This window comes from Epinephelus moara, chromosome 22, assembly GCF_006386435.1.
Source record: "Epinephelus moara isolate mb chromosome 22, YSFRI_EMoa_1.0, whole genome shotgun sequence".
NCBI lineage: Eukaryota > Metazoa > Chordata > Actinopteri > Perciformes > Serranidae > Epinephelus > Epinephelus moara.
In genome coordinates, this window is record NC_065527.1 from 33019243 (window position 1) to 33039948 (window position 20706).

At 42.6% G+C, this 20706-nt stretch overlaps 1 protein-coding gene across 1 annotated transcript in view; it reads left to right on the forward strand.

The window, feature by feature from the left end:
- The window catches only part of ptprda (protein tyrosine phosphatase receptor type Da), a 153528-nt gene that overhangs the window by 118802 nt on the left and 14020 nt on the right, over nt 1–20706 (forward strand). Inside the window, exon 5 of the mRNA XM_050035235.1 lies at nt 17288–17414. Within this exon, the coding sequence (XP_049891192.1) occupies nt 17288–17414 (127 nt within the window). The remainder of the gene's footprint in view (nt 1–17287; nt 17415–20706) is intronic.

A 20706-nucleotide genomic window follows, 5' to 3' on the forward strand; every position in this document is an offset into this window, starting at 1 on the left:
CGGAGCTGGCTCTGCTTGCCTGGCATCAAATATCTTTTGCATGAAGTCGATGAAATCTTTCTTCATCTGTGGTTTCTTGTCTAGATTGCGCCTTACGGATGACAGACGCTTCTCAGCCTGGAACCTGTTGTTTGGAAGACGGTTCCGTGGTGATTGAAAGGGTAAAGGAGCAACCCAAGTGTTTGCGTTGTCCTGATATGTGTGTTGATCCAGTGTTTCCAGAAAAATCCTATCTTCAACTGACAGATCAAGTCTGTCGTCGTGTGGTGTTCTCTCAAAAACTTGGCCACCAAGATCATCAGTCTCTCTCACCAGGTTAGTCATGGAGCTTTGAAGAGTCAAGCTTGGCGTGTGGCTGCTGAACCTCTCTTTGACCTGAATGTTGCTGGTGCATGGACTCAAAAGCGAAGCTCTTCCATTATGTAAAACATTGGTTTTGTAGACGCTGGTTTTGGATGACTTGTGCGCTGCTCCAAGACACACCTCTCCAACAATCACCCACCCAAGATCCAGCCGTTGCGCATATGGTTCGTTGTGAAGTCCATTATGCTGTTCTCTGACCTTGTGCACACAAAGAATATCTCTGCCAAGGAGGATGAGGATTTCTGCATGTGTATCGATTTCTGGGATCTTGCCTGTAACGGGTTTGAGATGGGAATAGTGAAGAGCAACTTCAGGTGCTGGGATTTCTGCTCTATCATCGGGTATCATGTCGCACTCGATGAGAGCGGGAAGGGAGAGCCGTGTCATACCATCCACGGACTCGATGATGAAGTTGTTTGCTCGTCTTCCTGTCACATCCATGACCCCTGAACATGTCTTCAATGTATATGGTTCTGAGTGTCCATCTATACTGAAAAGGTTGAAAAAGTCTGTCTTTGCCAGTGAACGGTTACTTTGTTCATCAATAACAGCATACATCTTGACTGCTCTTTCTGACTGTCCAACAGGATACACTCTCACCAGACATATTTTTGACCACAATCTGGAGCCAGCTAAGTTCCCACATATTTCTGTGCACTTTGATGTCACGTCCGTGGCTCTTAACTCTTCCTGCTCCCCGCCATGATCTTCTGCAGCAGCAGAGCTTTTCCACTTTAAAGGGAGAGGTTCTGGATGAAGTGCTGTGGTATGGGTTTCACTTCCACATTCTCTGCACTTTATTGACACATTGCAGTCTTTAGCCATGTGGTCAACAGAAGAACAGCATCTAAAACAGATACGCTTGTCTTTAAGGAGTGATTTTCTTTCTTCTAGACTCTTACTTCTGAACAGGCGACACTTTCTCAGTGGGTGTGGCTTATCATGCAGGGGACACTGCTTATCAGGGACCATGATGTTCTTGTCTGTGGGAGTACTTTGGCTAGCTCCACCTGCTGGTGATACATCCGTTTTCCTGACAGAGATTGGCAGCTGTTGTCTCTGCTTTGGACCTGCAGGTTTTTCTGTTCTCGGGTTGAAGGTTGTGACACACGCAAAGCTAGGGTCGTTGTGAATCCTGGCTTCCTCATTGATGAAGCTGACAAAAAATGAGAATGGAGGATATGGCACATCATTGTCTCTCTTGAATTTTGAAGCAACTGAAACCCACCTCTCTTGAAGGTTATATGGGAATTTCGCCAGAATGGGATTGACTCCGTGTGCTGTATCCAGATGAGAAAGGCCAGGGAGATAGCCGTTCCGCTTTGCAGCTTGTAGCTCCAGAAGAAGATCTCCTAGCTCTCTTAGACGTTGGTTCTCTCTATTTGCCACCTTTGGAAAGTCCTCAACCCTCTTTAACAGTGCATGCTCTATGATTTCTGGGGCCCCGAAACATTCCTCCAGTCGTTGCCACACCATGTTGAGACCTGCTCGAGGGTCGTGGACGTAAGCCGCTCTGATCCTTCTTGCTTGAGCTGCTGATTGTGGTCCAAGCCATTTTGAGAGCAGGTCCAGCTCTTCTTGTGGTAACAAAGTCAGATCCAAAACTGCGGACTGGAACGACGTCTTCCATTCCCAATAGTTCTCAGGTTGGTCGTCGAATCTCAGCAACCCCGAACTCACCATCTCTCGTCGCACTAAATATCTAGCAAGGTCTGAGGTCTCTGAAGGATAGACGTCGGAAGGTCTGTTGTAGGTAGGCCTCATTACATACTGACCATGATTCCAGCCAGCATATTCTCTCTTAGGACTTACAGCGTAGTTGTGTTGTGGCATGCTCATCCCAACATGCTGTCTTTGGTCAGGTGCAAGAAATGGTAAAGGGTTAAACTCTTCCTTGCTGTGCACACTGCTCTGGTAACCACGCGGGTCTTCGTGAGCTACAGCCGCTTCTCTGTTGTCCATGGCTGGCTGTACTGATGCAGACGGAGGATCTGGAAGGTGGACTTGATGTGTTTGCAGGTCAGAGCTTAATCCTGCATGTTGCTGCACATATTCTTGAGTGCGTTGGGTTGGATTCATAAGTGGCATCTCGACCAGTTGGGGCTGTTGTGGGTTTCCGGTTTCCTGTGCGGATTCTTCCCAAGCTTGAGCCTCAGCTTGTGCTGCTGCAGCTGCCTTCTCCGATTTGAGCACATGTAGATCTGCATCTAACTCAGCTTTCTTCATCATTTGTTCAGCTTGTTTTTTCAATATATCTGCTTCCTTCTGTGCAAAGGAAAGCTTCACTTGAGCAGCTTCAGCCNTGTCACTCCCAGATGAAGCTTACTGTAAAACTAACAAACATAGAACAAAAAATGATTAATCATACAGTATGTTTAAGCACACAAATGACTAAGTAAACCACATATTCTAAAACAGCCTTCAAAGTACTTTTAACACAGCATTACTGCCATAATCATTAGCTTAACATAAAGTCCGCTAGCTTAATGCTAACATACAATGTAAAACACCGTAGACGGGCTAACGGAATTAGCATCGCTACCGCGATAATTATAAACTGTCAATCAGCTTATTTCAACTCAAACATGGCAGTAATACATACACGTACAACAATACTTACAGGCATATATTCTCTCAGCTCTTGTGAAACAATAGAAACTGTAGGAGTTTAGCTGCTGCCTGTCTGCTTCTGTCTGCTGCTAGACATCATCAATCAACTCAACTCTTGTCACACTACTGCCCCCTTTAGGTGAAGGCGTGCATGCCAGAAGGGGCAGCACAACTTGATTTACATTATGCTTAGAGGATATTATAAAATTTTTACTCAATTATACCAAAACAATGTTGCCAACTGGAGCTTTAAATTTTAAAATAACATTAACATTAATTAAGAGACAAAATCATTTTTTTTAGTTTATAATGTGAAGAATTGTAAAATGTCACTTTCATTTGGTAGTTCAGACATCGACAGTGACGATGCGTTGTTGAATATTCGTTTGCATCAAAAGTCCTACAGTTCACTCAGTGTGATGATGTGTGTGATTGGGAAACCTATTCAGATGGCAATGGCCCATTTAGTAGGAACAAAAGGGTACAACATATTGCTAATCATGTGATAAATAGAAGAGCCGAGGAGTCATTTTCACACTATGTAAAACAGCTGAATGAGTGGTGCTTTGTGAAATATGGCCTCCATGAATCTGTTTAGACAGACAGCGACAGATCAGTGACGTGAAGCCGTGCTGCGTGCAGCAGGCAGAGCGTATGCAGAACGTTGTACAGTCCGAACGTCAAAATAATAATTAAAAAAGAAAAGATCTATGTAATCATTTCCAATATTCACAAGCTGTTTTTATCTAACGAAAGGTTCTGCTTCAGTCCATATTTGTTGGCGTGTAGTCTTTGAAAAATAACATTTTCGCTGAGGTTAAAAAAAATCCTTGTCTTTCGCACATTCTTTTTTTTTTTATGCAATATTTTTTATTGGTGAAAGAAAGATGCAAGCAGTATATACAATGCCAGATTTACAAGTCACCATTATTTCATATTTTCTTCACCCCAACATACCCCTACACAAAGACAACACACTTTCAACAATTAGTCGACTACTATACTAGGTACCGACTACCAAATCAATCACCAACTGTCTTGACAAATCAATCATTCTGAATAAACTTTCAGGAAGAAAAAGGGAGAAAGAAAAAAAAAAGAAACATAAAGGTCAAAATTCTCTGTTTACTGCCTCAAAACTACGACATTCCCAAGTCACTTCAACTATCCAAGATTGCAGACTAGATGTCCCTGGGCTGTGGACTGCTGGTCGAGACAGAACAAAACATTTTACATACTTTACCGATACCTCATAAACCAAACAACCTATCTATCATTTGAAGAGATAATCGACAGATAAATCGACATTGAAAACGGTTATCAGCTGCAGCCCCACACACATTACAAAAACAAACAACCAAAAAACAGGAAAGCAAATAAAAGAGTACCTACAATGTGGTAACTAAACAGCCCAAAAAAGGCATGGGAGGACGGGAAATTAATACAAAATAAATAAATAAATTGAAAAAAAAAAAAAAAAGGTGAAATAAAAAATTCAAAAAACCTCTGCTTCAACTTGTATCTGGTCATGGAATTGAGGAATGCCTCGCTCTGGGGCTTATTGCGGGCTGATAGTATCAAGCGAGGAAATCAGTCAGGGGAAAGAACAGATAAACCATTTAAATACACAAGGAAAGGTTGCCACTTCAATAAAAAACACTTGCTAGAACCTTTTAAATGTAAATTTTATCTTTTCTAAGTGCAAAAACAACAACATGTCCTTCAGCCAAGCAGAGAATAGAGGTGGAGTAGGCGATTTCCAAGTTAAAAGTATTCTTCGCCTGGCTAGGAGTGTTGCAAAGGCAATCATATCACTCTCATTGGAGTTGCAAGGGAGGGTCTCCGCTGACACGCCAAAGATGGCCAGTAAAGGACAGGGTTGTAAACTATTATTTAACAATGTAGAAAATACATCAAAAATTGAGGACCAATATGATCTGAGTTTGAACAGGACCAGAACATGTGTGAGAGGTCTGCTTGTAAGTTACTGCAACGATCACATTTGGGATCAGAATCCGGGTAGATTTCATGTAGTTTGGATTTACTTAAATGAGCTCTGTGCACCACTTTCAGCTGAATCAGGCTAAGTCGAGCACAGGACGATGAAGAATTCATTCTATCCAGTGCCACCTTCCACCAGTCTTCCGCTAATTTTATTCCCAATTCCACTTCCCATCTGGATTTTGATTTGGAGACTGTGCCGCTGTTTAAGGACATAGTATTTTGATAAATTACAGACAAGAGCCCCTTCTGGGTGGGAGGTAATTCCAAAAGGCGTTCCCATAACGATACTGGAGGGGTCCTGGGGAAGGAATTAAAATTTATGTGTACGAAATGACGAAATTGAAAATAACGAAAAAGATTTGAATGCGGCAAATTGAATTTAGAACATAAAGAGTCAAAACTATAAAAATTGTCATCGTCAGAAAGGTCTTTGAAGCAGTTGATACCCAATCGGCTCCAGAGAGTAAAAGTTGGATCTAAAATAGAAGGAGTAAATAAGTGTTTTTTGTTAACAGGGCCCAGAATTGACGCTGAAATAAACTTAAAATGACGGCGGAACTGTATCCATATTTTTAAAGTGGACAGCACCAGAGGGTTTGAGGAATGGCGGGAGGGAGATAGAGGAAGAGAAGAGCAAACCAAGGCAGACAAGGAAGATGAATGACATGATTGAGCCTCTAAGCTACACCAGTTAGTTTCAGGAGTTTTTATCCAATAAATAAGTTTTTGTATATTGGCAGCCCAATAGCAATGCATAAAATTAGGGAGCGCAAGACTGCCACAGTTCCTTGGTCTCTGTAAAATAGCTTTGCTAATTCTAGGAACCCTACCCCCCCAAATAAATGTAGTGATGGCCTGATCTATTGTACGGAAATAAGACTTCGGTAGAAATAAAGGAAGGCACTGAAAAACATTCAGAAACTTGGGTAAGATATTCATCTTAACACATTGTACTTTTCCTGAGAGTGAAAGAGGTAGACTGCTCCAACGTTGAAAGTCTGATTTCATATTGGCCACCAGAGGGGCAAAACTGACCTCAAAAAGAGAGGGTATTGAGCGGGTAATCTTGATGCCCAAGTATTTGAAGCCCAGCTCAGACAAACGGAAAGGGATTGAAGACTGTGTAATTTTTTTAAGCCAGAGTGTTAATTGGAAAACATTCGCTTTTCTGAAAATTTAGTTTATAACCTGAAAATAATCCAAAATTCCTTAAAATAGATTCAATTGGAGGAGTTGAAGACACTGGGTTTGTTATATACAGCAAAAGATCATCCGCATAGAGAGATACTTTATGTTTGACACCGTAACGTGTAATACCTTGAAAATGCGGTGAGGCTTTTAGTGCTATGGAAAGAGGTTCGATTGCTATGGCAAATAGTAATGGGGATAGAGGGCATCCCTGGCGTGTGCCCCTAGATAGTCCAAAGTATGAGGAGCATGTAGAGTTAGTAGTGATACATGCCAAGGGGGAGGAGTAAAGCAACCTAATCCATAAAATAAAAGTGTCACCAAAACCAAATTTCTGTAAAACTGTAAATAAATACTCCCACTCCACACGATCAAAGGCCTTCTCTGTGTCCAGGGAAACAATGACCTCTGGAGGGAGAGAAGGGCCAGAGGTGTGTATAATGTCTAAGAGTCTTCAAATGTTGGAAAATAGATGTCGGCCCCTGACGAAGCCAGTCTGATCTTCAGAAATAATCTGAGGAAGAATGTCTTCAAGGCGTCTGGCTATCACCTTAGCTATGATTTTGCTGTCTGTGTTAAGCAAAGAAACTGGACGATATGATCCACATTCTGTGGGGTCCTTATCTTTTTTAAGTAAAAGTGAAATAGATGCTTGAGTGAGTGTATGGGGCAGAGATCCATTCTCCAATGACTTGTTAAGCATATCCAGGAGAAATGGAGCAAGCTTATCACAAAACATCTTGTAAAACTCTGTCCCATAGCCATCTGGGCCCGGTGTCTTACCACTTTGCATGGATTTGATGGCCTCTGTAATCTCGTTTAATTGCACAGGCCTGTCTAGTTCAATGGCCAGCTCTGGGTCAATAGTAGGGAACTCTAAATCATTAAGAAAATTGTCCATCATGCTTCGGTCTGATGGAGGTTCAGATTTATATAGGGATGTGTAAAAGACCTCAAAGACCTTGTTTACTTCTTGTGGATTGGAGACAAGATTGTTTGATCCATTGCTAATCTGAGGGATCAACCGAGACGCTGCTTGACGTTTAAGTTGATGGGCCAATAATCGGCTATTTTTGTCTCCATATTCATATGATAGACCCCGGGAGTGCAAAAGCAAGCGTTCTGCTGTTTTGGTGGATAGTAAACTGAACTCAGATTGTAAATTTAATCTCTTTTTATGTAGCTCCGGAGATGGGCGTGTGGCATAAAGTGCATCAAGCTCAAGAATGGAATTGGTGAGGTCTTGCAACCGTTTTTTCTGCTCTCTATTCTTGTGAGATGTATAAGAAATAATTTCACCACGAAAAACAGCTTTTAACATCTCCCAGATTAAGGAATGAGATACTTCGTCAGATTTATAAGTAAGTATGAAAGTGTCAATAGATTTGGAGATTTTTCGCAAAAATCCTTATCTGAGAGTAACAAAGCATCACATGTCCAGATAGGGTGTTCCTTTCTTTTCTGACTAAATGAAATATCCAATTGTAAAGGAGCCTGGACTGAAATCACGATAGCTAGGTAATCAACAGATTGGACAGAGCTCATGACAAGTTTGTTAATAAAAAAAATTTAAAAAATCTATTCGAGAAAAATAATGATGAACATGTGAAAAAAAAGAGAATGATTTAGAAAGTAGGTTTAAGAATCTCCAGGGGTCCACATAACCATTCTCTGTCATGAAAGTCGACAGAGAATTGGACATTTTGGAAGGAGTCAAGGATTTGGGGTTGGAGCACTCTAGAGCAGGATTGACAACACAATTTAAGTCACCCCCAAAAATAAGGTGGTGCTTGTTAAGATTTGAGAGAGAGGCGAGAAGCTAGTCCATAAACTTGACATCATCCCAATTGGGAGCATAAACATTTACTAAAAGTACTGGGATCTGATATAGAGTGCCTGTCACAATTACATACCTGCCATTTTGGTCTGCAATGAAATCTGAGAGCGTGAACTGAATCCTTTTATTCAGCAATATTGCCACCCCTATTTCTCTTGTATTGAAATCAGAGTGAAACACCTGACTGATCCATGGTTTACATAGTCTAATCTGATCTGCTATTTTTAAATGGGTTTCTATACATGCACTAAGTGGAGAGATGTCAGAGTGGGGCTGCCCATGACAGGCGCTCCAAGCCATCTTTGTTAATCAAACAAAGGACAGCCATTTGGCACTCATCCCCACAGGATCATTATCAATCAATCAATCAATTTTATTTATAAAGCCCAATATCACAAATCACAATTTGCCTCACACCTAAGTGAGAGCCCTGCCCATGGATCCAGTTTTCAAATTTGACTGGGCGCTACTATCACAGTGACATGTGAACCAGTGATGTCACCAAGGAACTTAAGGAGAAATTTCAGCTCTCCATTGCTCTTTTTCTGCTGAACCTCAGGACCTCTGGCCCCTAAACTGCTGAAGGGGCTTTCTCTCCTGGACCTCTAAAAGGTCTAGCTCTTGATCCTGAACCTCTGAAGGAGCTCTCTTCTCCTGAACCTCCATCAAGGTAGGACGTAAGCAGGAGGACCTGCTATGCCCTTCCCCCTTTGTCTCACCTCTGCCTGCTCACAGCAAGAATTGTAGCTTTGCTCTGAATGTGGCCTGCTCCCAGCAGACACAGAACCTGAAGACCAGACAAGTTAGTGTGTGAAACACAAGGTTTGCAACTAACTTTCAAGCAAAAAGGAGAACCAAGTCAAGTTGGCACCAGACGTCTAACTCTGCAAGGATACCAAGCAACCGGCACCTCAGATCTGCACCTTTGGAATAAGAACGCAGCAAAGACTGATTTTCCATTCACCGGGCAGATTGAGACACGGAGCTATAGGGGAAGAAAAGTGGTGGAGGTGTGTGTCTCATGATCAGCCGTACCTGGTGCAACCAGAGGAACATTACAACTGTTGACACAGTCTGCTCCCCTAACCTGGAGTGTCTCATGCTGCAGTGCCGTGCTTCGTGGCTTCCACGTGAGTTTACATCGGTCACAGTTGTTGCTGTTTACATCCCACCTCAGGTGCACAAGGACACCGCGCTCGAGGAACTTCATAGGGTGGTCAGCAGACAGGAAACTGCATACCCCGACTCTGCCCTTGTCATAGCTGGTGATTTTAATAGAGCAGACTTTTACAAAACTCTGCCTAAACTACACCAGCATATCCAGATCAACACACAATGTGAAGCCACGTTGGACTGTGTTAACACTCTCTTTCGCGATGGCTACAAGGCCCTCCCCCACCTGTCCTTCAGCAAATCAGACCATTGCTCCATCCTGCTAATCCCCGCCTACAAGCGGTGACTGAAGAGGGAAGCCACGGTCTACAGGACTGTCCATCGCTGGTCGGACCAATCAGATGCGGCGCTACAGGTCTGTTTTCACCCAACGGACTGGGAGGCGTTCAAGGTGGCTGGGAATTTGAAGGCCTACGCTGACAACGTCACCAGCTACATTAGAGGATGTACGGAGGCTATTATCCCCCCCAGGAGAATAAATATCTTCCCAAATCAAACGCCATGGATTAATGGTGACGTACGTGCAGCCTTCCACACACGATCTGTAGCCTATAAATCTGGCTCGGTGGAGGAGTACAAAACAGCACAATATGCACTTAGAACGGCCATTAAACTTTCTAAGAGGGAATATTGCCAATGTATGGAGTCAAAACTTGACACAAATAACCCGAGGCACCTATGGCAGGGGCTTGAAGCCATAACTGACTATAGGGGAAAGTCACAACAAACCCCAAACGTCACTTCCACTTTTCCTGAGGATTATCTCTTTCTCTTTAACTCTTTCACTGCCAGGTTTGACCCCACTTCCAGACCTCCTGGCACGCTTGGCTCCACCCCTACCCATAATAACACTGCTGGGCTCATGCCCCTGAATCCCTCCCCACCCACACCCCTCTGGAATATCCCTACGACTTCATCCCACTACCACTGCTGGTCAGGACAGCCCTCTCTCCATCAGCAGGGTTGACACCTACTGCTCTTTTAAGCAAATCAACCCACACACGGTGCCTGGCCCAGATGGCATCCAGGGACGTGTCCTGGTCTGCGTCTATCAGTTGGCAGGCGTGTCCACAGACATTTTCAACCTGTCTCTTTCCCTCAGGACTGTCCCCACTGCCTTTAAGACCAGCATCATCATCCCCATCCCCAAGCAGCAGCGGGTCACCAGCCTTAATGACTGGCGCCCCATAGCCCTGACTCCCATAGAAAGCAAATGCTTTGAGGGTCTGGTCAAAGGCCTCATATGCCCCATGCTCCCGCCCACATTGGACCCCCCTGCAGTTTGCATACCGCTCCAACAGGAGCACAGATGATGCCATAGCCCATGTTCTCCACACCGCCCTCTCCCACCTGGAGCGGAGGGACACTTATGTGAGAATGCTGTTTGTGGACTATAGCTCAGCATTCAATACCATAGTGCCCTCCGAGCTCGTTAGGAAGCTCCGGGACCTGGGCGTAAATCCATTCCTGTGCAACTGGATCCTGGACTTCCTGACAAACCACCGCTCCCTGAATGTCACAAAGACCAAGGAGGGTATGTTGACTTCAGGAGGAGGAAGGATGCCCTACCATCTGTTACCATCAATGGCTCAGCGGTGGAGAGGGTGGACTTCTTTAAATATCTGGGGGTGAGCATCGAGAAGGACCTGACCTGGGACTGCCAGATCACCGCGATCATCAAGAAGGCCCAACAGCGTCTCTTTAGCCTCCAACGCTTGAGGAAATTCAGCATGAGGCCCCAGATCATCAGGGACTTCTACAGAGGCACAATTGAGAGCCTCCTGACAAGCAGCTTCACCTCCTGGTACGGCAACTGTACCGTTTATAATCGGTCCACGCTGAGGAGGTTGCCCAGTCTGGAGGACCTGTACACCCAGCGCTGCCTCAGCAAAGCCCTGAGAATCATTAAATGACAGGAAAGGGTAGCTGTGCAATAACATGATACTATGCACTTTATTACAGTGCAATAGCACAACATTATGCACTTTACTTCACTTTCCTAGAGTGACGTACTAGTCCTGTTTTTATAGATTATCGATTGGTTTTAGGTAGTAGTGATTGCTTTTAGACTTGGTTTTAAGGTGCTGTCGTTGTTTTGTTTTGTTTTCTTATTAGTGGAGCTTCCCAGAATAAAAATTTCACGTATGTACCCAGTGCTATTAAGTGACTAAAAGCACTGGATTCTAATGAGAACTGAACTGAGGAGAGAAGGGGCTTGGTGTATTATAGGAGGTCCCCCGACAGAATAAGACTATGTCAACCTAACCAGGGGCTGGTCCAAAACAGACCTGAGCCAGCCCTAACTATAAGCTTTATCAAAGAGGAAAGTCTTAAGTCTAGCCTTAAATGTGGAGATGGTGTCTGCCTCCCGGACCGAAACAGGCAGATGATTCCACAGAAGAGGAGCCTGATAGCTGAAGGCTCTGGCTCCCGTTCTACTTTTGGAGACTTTAGGAACCATGAGTAACACTGCATTCTCATAACTCAGTGTTCTGGTGGGATAATAAGGCACTATGAGCTCTCTAAGATATGATGAAGCCTGACCATTTAGAGCTTTGTAAGTTAGGAGTAGGATTTTAAAATCAATTCTGGATTTTACAGGGAGCCAGTGCAGAGCAGCTAAAACAGGAGGAATGTGTTCTCGCCGCTTAGTTCCTGTTAGTACACGTGCCGCTGCATTCTGAATTAGCTGGAGAGTTTTTAAAGACTGATTAGAGCTACCTCATAATAGGGAATTACAGTAATCCAGCCTTGAGCTAACAAAAGCATGGACCAATTTTTCTGCATCTTTTCTGGTCAGGATAGGCCTAATTTTCACAATATTACGCAGATGAAAAAATGCAGTCCGTGAAGTTTGTTTGGCAGACAACGTTTCCACATTTAAGACTAGACTGAAGACTTTCCTCTTTGATAAAGCTTATAGTTAGGGCCGGCTCAGGCTTGCCTTGTACCTAGTTAGGCTGACTTAGGCCTAGTCTGCCGGGGGACCTCTTATAATACACCGGGCACCTTCTCTCCTTCTCTCCTTCTCTCTCTCTCTCTCTCTCTCTCTCTCTCTCTCTCTTTTGCTAACACTCGTGTCCTGTTACTGCATGTCCCTAACTCGGCTTCCTCTCTGGAGCCTTTGTGCTCCACTGTCTCGCAGGTTAACTTATATTGCAGCGATGCCTGGATAGTGTGACGTGTGTGGTTGTGCTGCTGCCACAGTCCTGCCTGATGCCTCCTGCTGCTGCTGTTATCATTAGTCATACTTCTGCTGTTATTATACACATGGTTATTGGCGCATATGTATAATATCATATATTAATATATACTTTCAACGTATTGTACCACAATAGCCGTAATTATTATTATAATATTATTACTTTCATTAATGTTGTTGTAAGCTACTGTCATTACCGTCTGTCCTGCATCTCTCTGTCTCTGTCTCTCTTTCTCTCTTATTCTGTCATACGGATTACTGTTAATTTATTATGTTGATCTGTTCTGTACGACATCTATTGCACGTCTGTCTGGCCTGGAAGAGGGATCCTCCTCAGTTGCTCTTCCTTAGGTTTCTACCATTTTTTTCCCCCGTTAAAGGGTTTCTTTTGGGGGATTTTTTCCTTATCCGCTGTGAGGGTCCAAAGGACCGAGGGATGTTGTATGCTGTAAAGCCCTGTGAGGCAAATTGTGATTTGTGATATTGGGCTTTATAAATAAAATTGATTGATTGATTGATTGATTGATAGTATGTACAGATGATTCATCATGAACATGAACGAACTGAAATCGATTGGATAAATAGTAGGATTTGATGGTCAATTGTGTCAAATGAGGCACTAAGATCTAGTAGCACAAGTACAGAGACAAGTCCTTTGTCTGAAGCAATCAGAAGATCATTTGTAATTTTAACTAATGTTGTCTCTGTGCTATGATGCACTCTAAATCCTGACTGAAATTCCTCAAATAAATTATTAGCATGGAGAAAATCACACAGCTGGTCTGCGACTACTTTCTCAAGGATCTTTGAAAGAAAGGGAAGATTACATATTGGTCTATAGTTGGCTAACACCTCTGGATCCAGGGTGGGCTTTTTTAGTAGAGGTTTAATTACAGCTACCTTAAAAGACTGTGGTACATAGCCTGCTAATAAGGATATATTGATCATATCTAATATATGAGTGTTAACTAAAGGAAAGACCTCCTTAAGTAGCCTAGTTGGGATGGGGTCTAAGAGACACGTTGATGATTTAGATGAAGAAATCACTGCGGTCAGTTCTTGAAGAGAAATTGGGGAGAAGCAATCTAAATATATATTAGGTCTTACAGCTGTGTTTGAGGTTAGATAGGTACTATCTGAGGACAGGAGGTCATGAATTTTGCCTCTAATAGTTAGAATTTTGTCATTAAAAAAGCTCATAAAATCATTACTGCTAAGGGCTAAAGGAATACAAGGCTCAATAGAGCTGTGACTCTCAGTCAGCCTGGCTACAGTGCTGAAAAGAAACCTGGGGTTGTTCTTGTTTTCTTCTATTAATGCTGCGTAATAGTGTGCTCTGGCATTGCGGAGGCCCCTCTTATATGTTTTAAGACTGTCTGCCCAGATTAAACAAAATTCTTCCAGTTTGGTTAATCGCCAATTCCTTTCAAATGTTCACGATATTTGTTTTAACTTACGGGTTTGAGAGTTATACCAAGGAGCGAACTTTCTTTGCTTTGTTAACTTCTTTTTAAGAGGAGCTACAGAGTCGAGTGTTGTTTGCAGCGAGCCTACGGCGCTATCGACAAGATGATCAATTCGGGAGAGTTTAAAGTCGGTATGGGAAACCTCTGTTACTGAAGGGCATGGTATTAAATTTAACGATGGAGGAATCATTTCCTTAAATTTTGCGACAGCACTATCTGATAAACATCTAGTATAGTAACTGAGAGTGGCCTGTAATCGAGTAAAAAGAAATCAGAAATAATCAAATAATGATCCGATAGCGAGGGATTCTGTGGAAAGACTGTTAGGTTATCAATTTCAATTCCATACGTCAGAACTAGATCGAGGGTATGGTTAAAACAGTGAGTTCGTTCATGTACACCCTGACTGAAGCCATTGGAATCTAATAATGAGATAAACGCGGTAGCCAGGGAGTCATTATCAATGTCAACATGAATGTTAAAATCGCCAACAATAATAACTTTATCTGATTTAAGAACTAAACTGGATAAAAACTCTGAGAATTCAGATACAAATTCAGAATACAGGCCAGGAGCATGTTACACTATAATAAATAAAAGTGCCTGCGAGGTTTTCCACGTCGGATGTAAAAGACTAAGAACAAGGCTTTCAAATGAATTATAATCTAGTTTAGGTTTAGGGCTGATTAACAGACTAGAGTTAAAAATGGCTGCAACTCCCCTCCTATCGCTGCCTCGAGGAATGTGGGTATTATTATGACTGGGAGGAGTGGATTCATTTAGACTAACATATTCATCTTGACACAGCCAGGTTTCAGTGAGGCTGAGTAAATCAATATGATTATCTGATATTAATTCTTTTACTAACACTACTTTCGATGATAGAGACCTGATATTTAACAGTCCGCATTTAATTCTCCTGTTTTGTCTTTCTGTCATAGAGGAGGTTTTAATTTTTATGAGGTTGTTATGCACAACTCCTCTTTGTTTAATTTTAGATTTAGATCATTTAAGTGGTCGGGGGACAGACACCGTTTGTATAGAACTATGGGTGGATAACTGCACTAGAAGCTCAGAGAAGCGTATAAGACTTCGACTCTGAGTCCTGATCTCAACTCTGGGTTGTCAGGGTTTTGAATCACTAATAAACTTTGCTAGGTTTCTAGATAAAAGAGCAGCTCCATCCAAAGTGGGATGAATGCCGTCTCTCCTAATAAGACCAGGTTTTCCCCAGAAAGTTTGCCAATGGTTAATGAAACCCCCATTGTTTGCTGGACACCACCTGGACAGCCAGTGATTAAATGATGACATGCGGCTAAACATGTCATCAGTGGTCAGATTTGGGAGGGGACCAGAGAAAACTACGGAGTCCGACATAGTTTTAGCGTATTCACACACCGAGGCAATATTAATTTTAGTGACCTCCGATTGGCGTAACCGGGTGTCATTGACGCCGTCGTGAATAACGATCTTACTAAATCTACATTTAGCTTTAGCCAGCAGTTTTAAATTTGATTCAGTGTCGCCCGCTCTGGCCCCAGGGATACCTTTGACTATGGCCGCTGGTGTTGCTAACTTCACGTTCCTCAGAATAGAGCTGCCAATGATCAGAGTTTTCTCCTCAGCGGGTGTGTCGCTGAGTGGGGAAAAGCGGTTAGAAACATGAATAGGCTGGTGGTGAACCGTGGGCTTCGGCTTGGAGCTACGCTTCTCCCGGACAGTTACCCAGCCTCCCGGCTGCACGGGGGTTACTGGGGGACCACTAGCAGAGACTATGCTTTGTGGCTCCGCACCAGCTACAGGGGACTGGCTAACTAACTAAGTAACTACCGCAGCTACCGAGTGATTTTCCATGGTGCGGAGCCGCACTTCTAATTCACTGAGCTTTGCCTCCAACGCAGCAAATAAGCTACACTTGTTACAATTACCACTGTCGCTAAAGAAGGCAAAGGCATAACTAAACATCTGGCACACCGAGCAAAAAAGAGCAGGAGAAGGAGAAGCCATCGCTAAGCTAATGTAGCTAACAAGGCTAATAACGCGCAAACAACAGCTAAGAGATTAGCAAGAAAGTCGTAAAAAGGAGGAGAGCTATAACTGCTTAAACAGAACTAGTGTGGTTTAAGACTTGAATTAGATGTTAAGAAACTGAAGTGAGAAAAGCAGAAAGCAGGCTAGTACAATTCACTAGAGCAGCACAGAGACGCTGTCACAGAAAACACCGGAAATTACACAACACGCTTACCGCAATACGTCAGGACGTCAGCCCTCCATGCATTGTGAGAAGCTTCCTTGTCTTGATATCAGTGGCCTCTATGTCCTCCTTTGGCCAGCTTATTATACCAGCAGGGTATCTGATGACTGGCAGGGTGTACGTGTTGATGGCTCAGACCTTGTTCTTTCCATTCAGCTGACTTTCCCGGACCTGCCTTACTCTTTGTAGGTATTTGGCTGTGGCTGACTTCCTTGTGGCTCTTCATGGTTCCCATTTACCTGCAGGACCCCAAGGTATTTGTAGCTGTCCTGAATACCTGCAATGCTGCCTTCTGGTAGTTCAGCCCCGTCATTTCTGATCATCTTCCCTCTCTTGGACACCATCCGACCACACTTATCTAGTCCGAATGACATCCCAATGTCATTGCTGTAGATCCTGGTGAGGTGGATCAGTGAGTTGATGTCTTTCTCGCACGTGGCATGCAGCTTGATGTCATCCATGTAGAGGAGGAAACCAGCATCCATAGCCACTATTTGTGATGAGTTGGCTGAGGGGGTTCAGGCCAATAAAGAACAGTAGCGGGGACAGTGCATCACCTTGGTATATGCCGCAGTTGAAGATAACTTGTGCCAGTTGGCCTCCAGAGACGTTTTCCACAGCCCATTGAGTTCTTGATGAAGGCTTTTAGTGTACTGTTGATGTTGTACATTTCCAATTATTCCAGTATCCATGTGTGTGGCATTGAATCGTAGGCTTTCTTCTAGGCAATCCAGGCGATGCACAGGTTGGTCTGCCTTGTCTTGCAGTCTTGGGTGACTGCTCTGTCTATATTACTACCAATTCCTATTCTTATTCTTAATATCTATCTATCTATCTATCTAGTCAATGGTGGAGATCCCAAGTTAATGGCAAACATTAAAGTTGTATGTAATAATTAAGGAAGCAAATGCTGTTATGTAAAAATCTAGTTTTAACATGTATTATTTATTATTTTTGGTTTATATTGTGCTTAAATGGTACATGTCTATCTATCTATCTATCTATCTATCTTATGTTATGGTAACATAAATAAAATATGATATAACCACCACATAATTATTTATCTGCCATCCCCTTAATTTTTATTCCAGTTAAAAGAAATTCTGCACCAGAGCCATAGCTAGGCCTGAAGAGGAAGAAAGCTGAAATGGAATCCAAAGAAACAGATGTGTCTCTGTTCCGATATACAGGCAGCAGAAAGCGTACATGGCCACCCAGGGCCCCTTAGCCGAGACCACAGAGGACTTCTGGAGAATGCTGTGGGAACACAACTCCACCATTGTAGTCATGCTCACCAAATTGCGCAAGATGGGACAGGTAACACATCATGATCACACCTTTGCATGTCATGTCATGAAGTATAAAGCAGTATTACATCAAAGTGACTGAATTAAAGCCTTGAATTATACCAAAAACTTAAGTTGGTTCTAGATATACTACATTTATGCTAAAAAGCAAAAGTGCTGATTCTGAATAAAACTGTTAATGGTTCCCAGAGGGGAAAAGAAGGCGGAAAATTTAAGCAAGATTTAAAGTAATTTGAATTTGGTCCAGTTCCTTTAAGCATTATTGATTTTGGAGGGATATGAAATGAATTTACAGTTTGCTGAATCTGGGTCTTGCAAAGCTCACAGAACTTGCCAATATCTGCACACACTCCGTTGAACACAGGGTTGCCAACTCTCACACATCTGGCGTGACTGTCACTCTTTCACCATCAATGTCACTCTCTCACTCCCATTTAAGAAATCTCACTTCACCGTAGGCGAGTCCGTTTCTTTTTTTTTTGTTTTTGTTTTTTTTCACGTCCAGCCCATTGTGTGGCTTGACCGGACCACATACTACTCCGGCGTTACTCAATCCATGTGTGTTGTCTGAGGTTACAGTGAGCTATCGCTAGGAAAAGGAATGAGAAAATTTGGCACAACACAAGCCGAACACCGGCGCAGCAGCGAAAGCCAACCCAATTGGGCAACTCCGCATAGTTTCGGTTTCAGCAAAGTTGCTCGATTGGGTTAGCCGTCGCCGGCACTCGGCCCATGCTGCACCAAACGTCCTCGCTGTTTACTCTATAGACAGCACTCCGTGACCTAAGACAGCAGAGCCATGGATTGAATAACACCGGAGTATCGCTTTAAGTTCAGTCACTGCCTTCTACAGCCATCTAGTGGATAAACATGGGAACAGCATATAATTTTACACTGACTGGTGAATGCTGAGTTATGGCATGACCTTATAAAATAGACCTATATAGAATTGCATACAATGCATACACTGGGTTGTTTCAAATGAAAACTCCAGGTAATTACATGCCATGATCATTCCTGGCCTTAAATTACATTCTTTAGCAGAAGAAATAAATGGCAGTTTATATTGGGTTTTCTTACTTAAACTTATCTGTAGGCCTAAGACCTACATTTTTCTCCTGGGGCTCACAGATGCTAAACATTTATCATGTTTTATGAGTCTCAAAAAGCCACATAAAACATGATAAATCAACAGGGTTACCATGAGTCCTTGAAATCCTTGAAAACATTTCAAGGCCCTGGAAAGTTTTTGAGAATATGCATAAATGTACACAGGTCATTGAAAGTCCTTGAATTGATCTATTTCTGTATGAAACTGCATGAAAATAGGATTTTGCGGCGTGAATTTTCAACATTTCCTTTGGGGAGAACCCCCGAAAGCCCCTGAAATCTTTCTTTTTGTCACAACAGGACATATTAGAGGATTTTTTAAGCGAATGATCAATACTAGGGGCGGCAGTAGCTCAGTCCATAGGGACTTGGGTTGGGAACCGGACTGTTCGAGTCCCGGTCCGGACCAAAATATGGAGCATGGACTGGTGGCTGGAGAGGTGCAAGTTCACCTCCTGGGCACTGCCGAGGTGCCCTTGAGCAAGGCACCGAACCCCCCAACTGCTCAGGGCGCCTCACCAAGGGCAGCCCCCTCACTCTGACATCTCTCCACTTTGTGCATGTATAGATCCTGTTTGTGCATGTGTGTGTCTTTCGGACCTGTATGTTAATGACAAAAGAGTGAAAAAATTGAATTTCCCCTCAGGGAGATTAATAAAGTAAATAAACTTTAACTTAAACTTAAACTTACATCAGATTGATGAAATTAACCTTGATCCGCGCCATAAAACAAATATTGAGCATCTATGGACGTATGTGGGGCTTAGGCCTATAGATATGAATATGTAAACATACACTCATTTCCTCTGTTTGCCACATGTGCATATTAACTCTTTTAAGGTAAAAAAACAAAACTTGCCGTGGTGACCACGTATGCTCATGACCACGCACACAAGCAGATATTACGTCACAAGGTAAAATCTCAATCCAGCCCTCAGACCAAAGTTGGCAACCCTGTTAACATACTTAACTAACATACTTGACTTTGCTTTTTTGAGACATCATTAGCTACATATATTAAAGTACTTTTTTTTTTAATGATATGTTTTATAGCATGCACTGTGTACACTTAAACGATATTACCCAATTTTATTTTAAGTAAGTATTGATATACATTTAAGAATATTCATTCAGCATACATTGAATATGTGAATATGAAATCTGAAAGTGAAATTTGAATTAAAGTTATTTTTCAGTAAATCTATCCTAAGTACAAAATTGTGTATTTAATTCCTGCTTATTATAACTAAATGGTGTCTCAGGATACCTTGTGTTTTCAAGTGTATTACTTTCATACCATTAAAGCAGGATTTATACTTCTGCATCGAATGCCATACCTGGGCGTAGGTATAGGCTCTGTGTTGACGCCGTAGTCTACGGCATAGGCTGACATGCACCTCTCCAGAAATGTAACTACATGTCACAGTGACGCAAAGCTCCTGTCTATTTTTCCTCGGTGGAAACGAAGCTTTTATTTACTTTCATTTCACATAAGAAACCATTCATTTCTATGACAATAGAGCCCCCACATTTAAGTCCTGTGTGTGATTTATTCTGGCTTCTTATGCGTAGAGGAAATCTCTGCTAGCTGCTAGGCTACTTTATAGCCATATGCTTGTGCTAATAAAGTTAACATGTTGTATTTGTTTGGACAACATGTTAAGTATAAGACAGTTGTTTTGTCTGTGAACCTTGTGAGCTGTAATGAAGCCGAATTTTGTAACATTACCTTTGTTAAATGTTGTTGTTGTTCCTGGCATCACATGAGTAAAGGAAATTTCTGCTAGCCGCTAGGCTAATTTATATGACGTAAAAAGCCATAGGCTTGTGCTAATAAAGTTAGCATGTTGTATTTGTGGGGAAAATGTGTGAAGCAAAAGACAGGTGCTTTGTCTGTGAGTTGGAATGAAGCCAATTTGTTTACTGGTGTTTGAAATTGTCACTATTAAGCCATATTTAATGTGTGTTTTGAATCAACTAAACCTCACTGAAACCCCGCCGCCTACTAGGTGTTTTGGAGGTGTAACTGCAAAGCGACACAGACACACCACCGCACAAGTATAAATGCTCACAACGGCATAGGCTATGTGCGTAGGCATAGGCTCAGCAGAGAAATGACAAGTATAAATCCACCAAACAAAACCAAACCCACTGATAAATTACCCAATAATAATAAACAATTGCATTGGCTT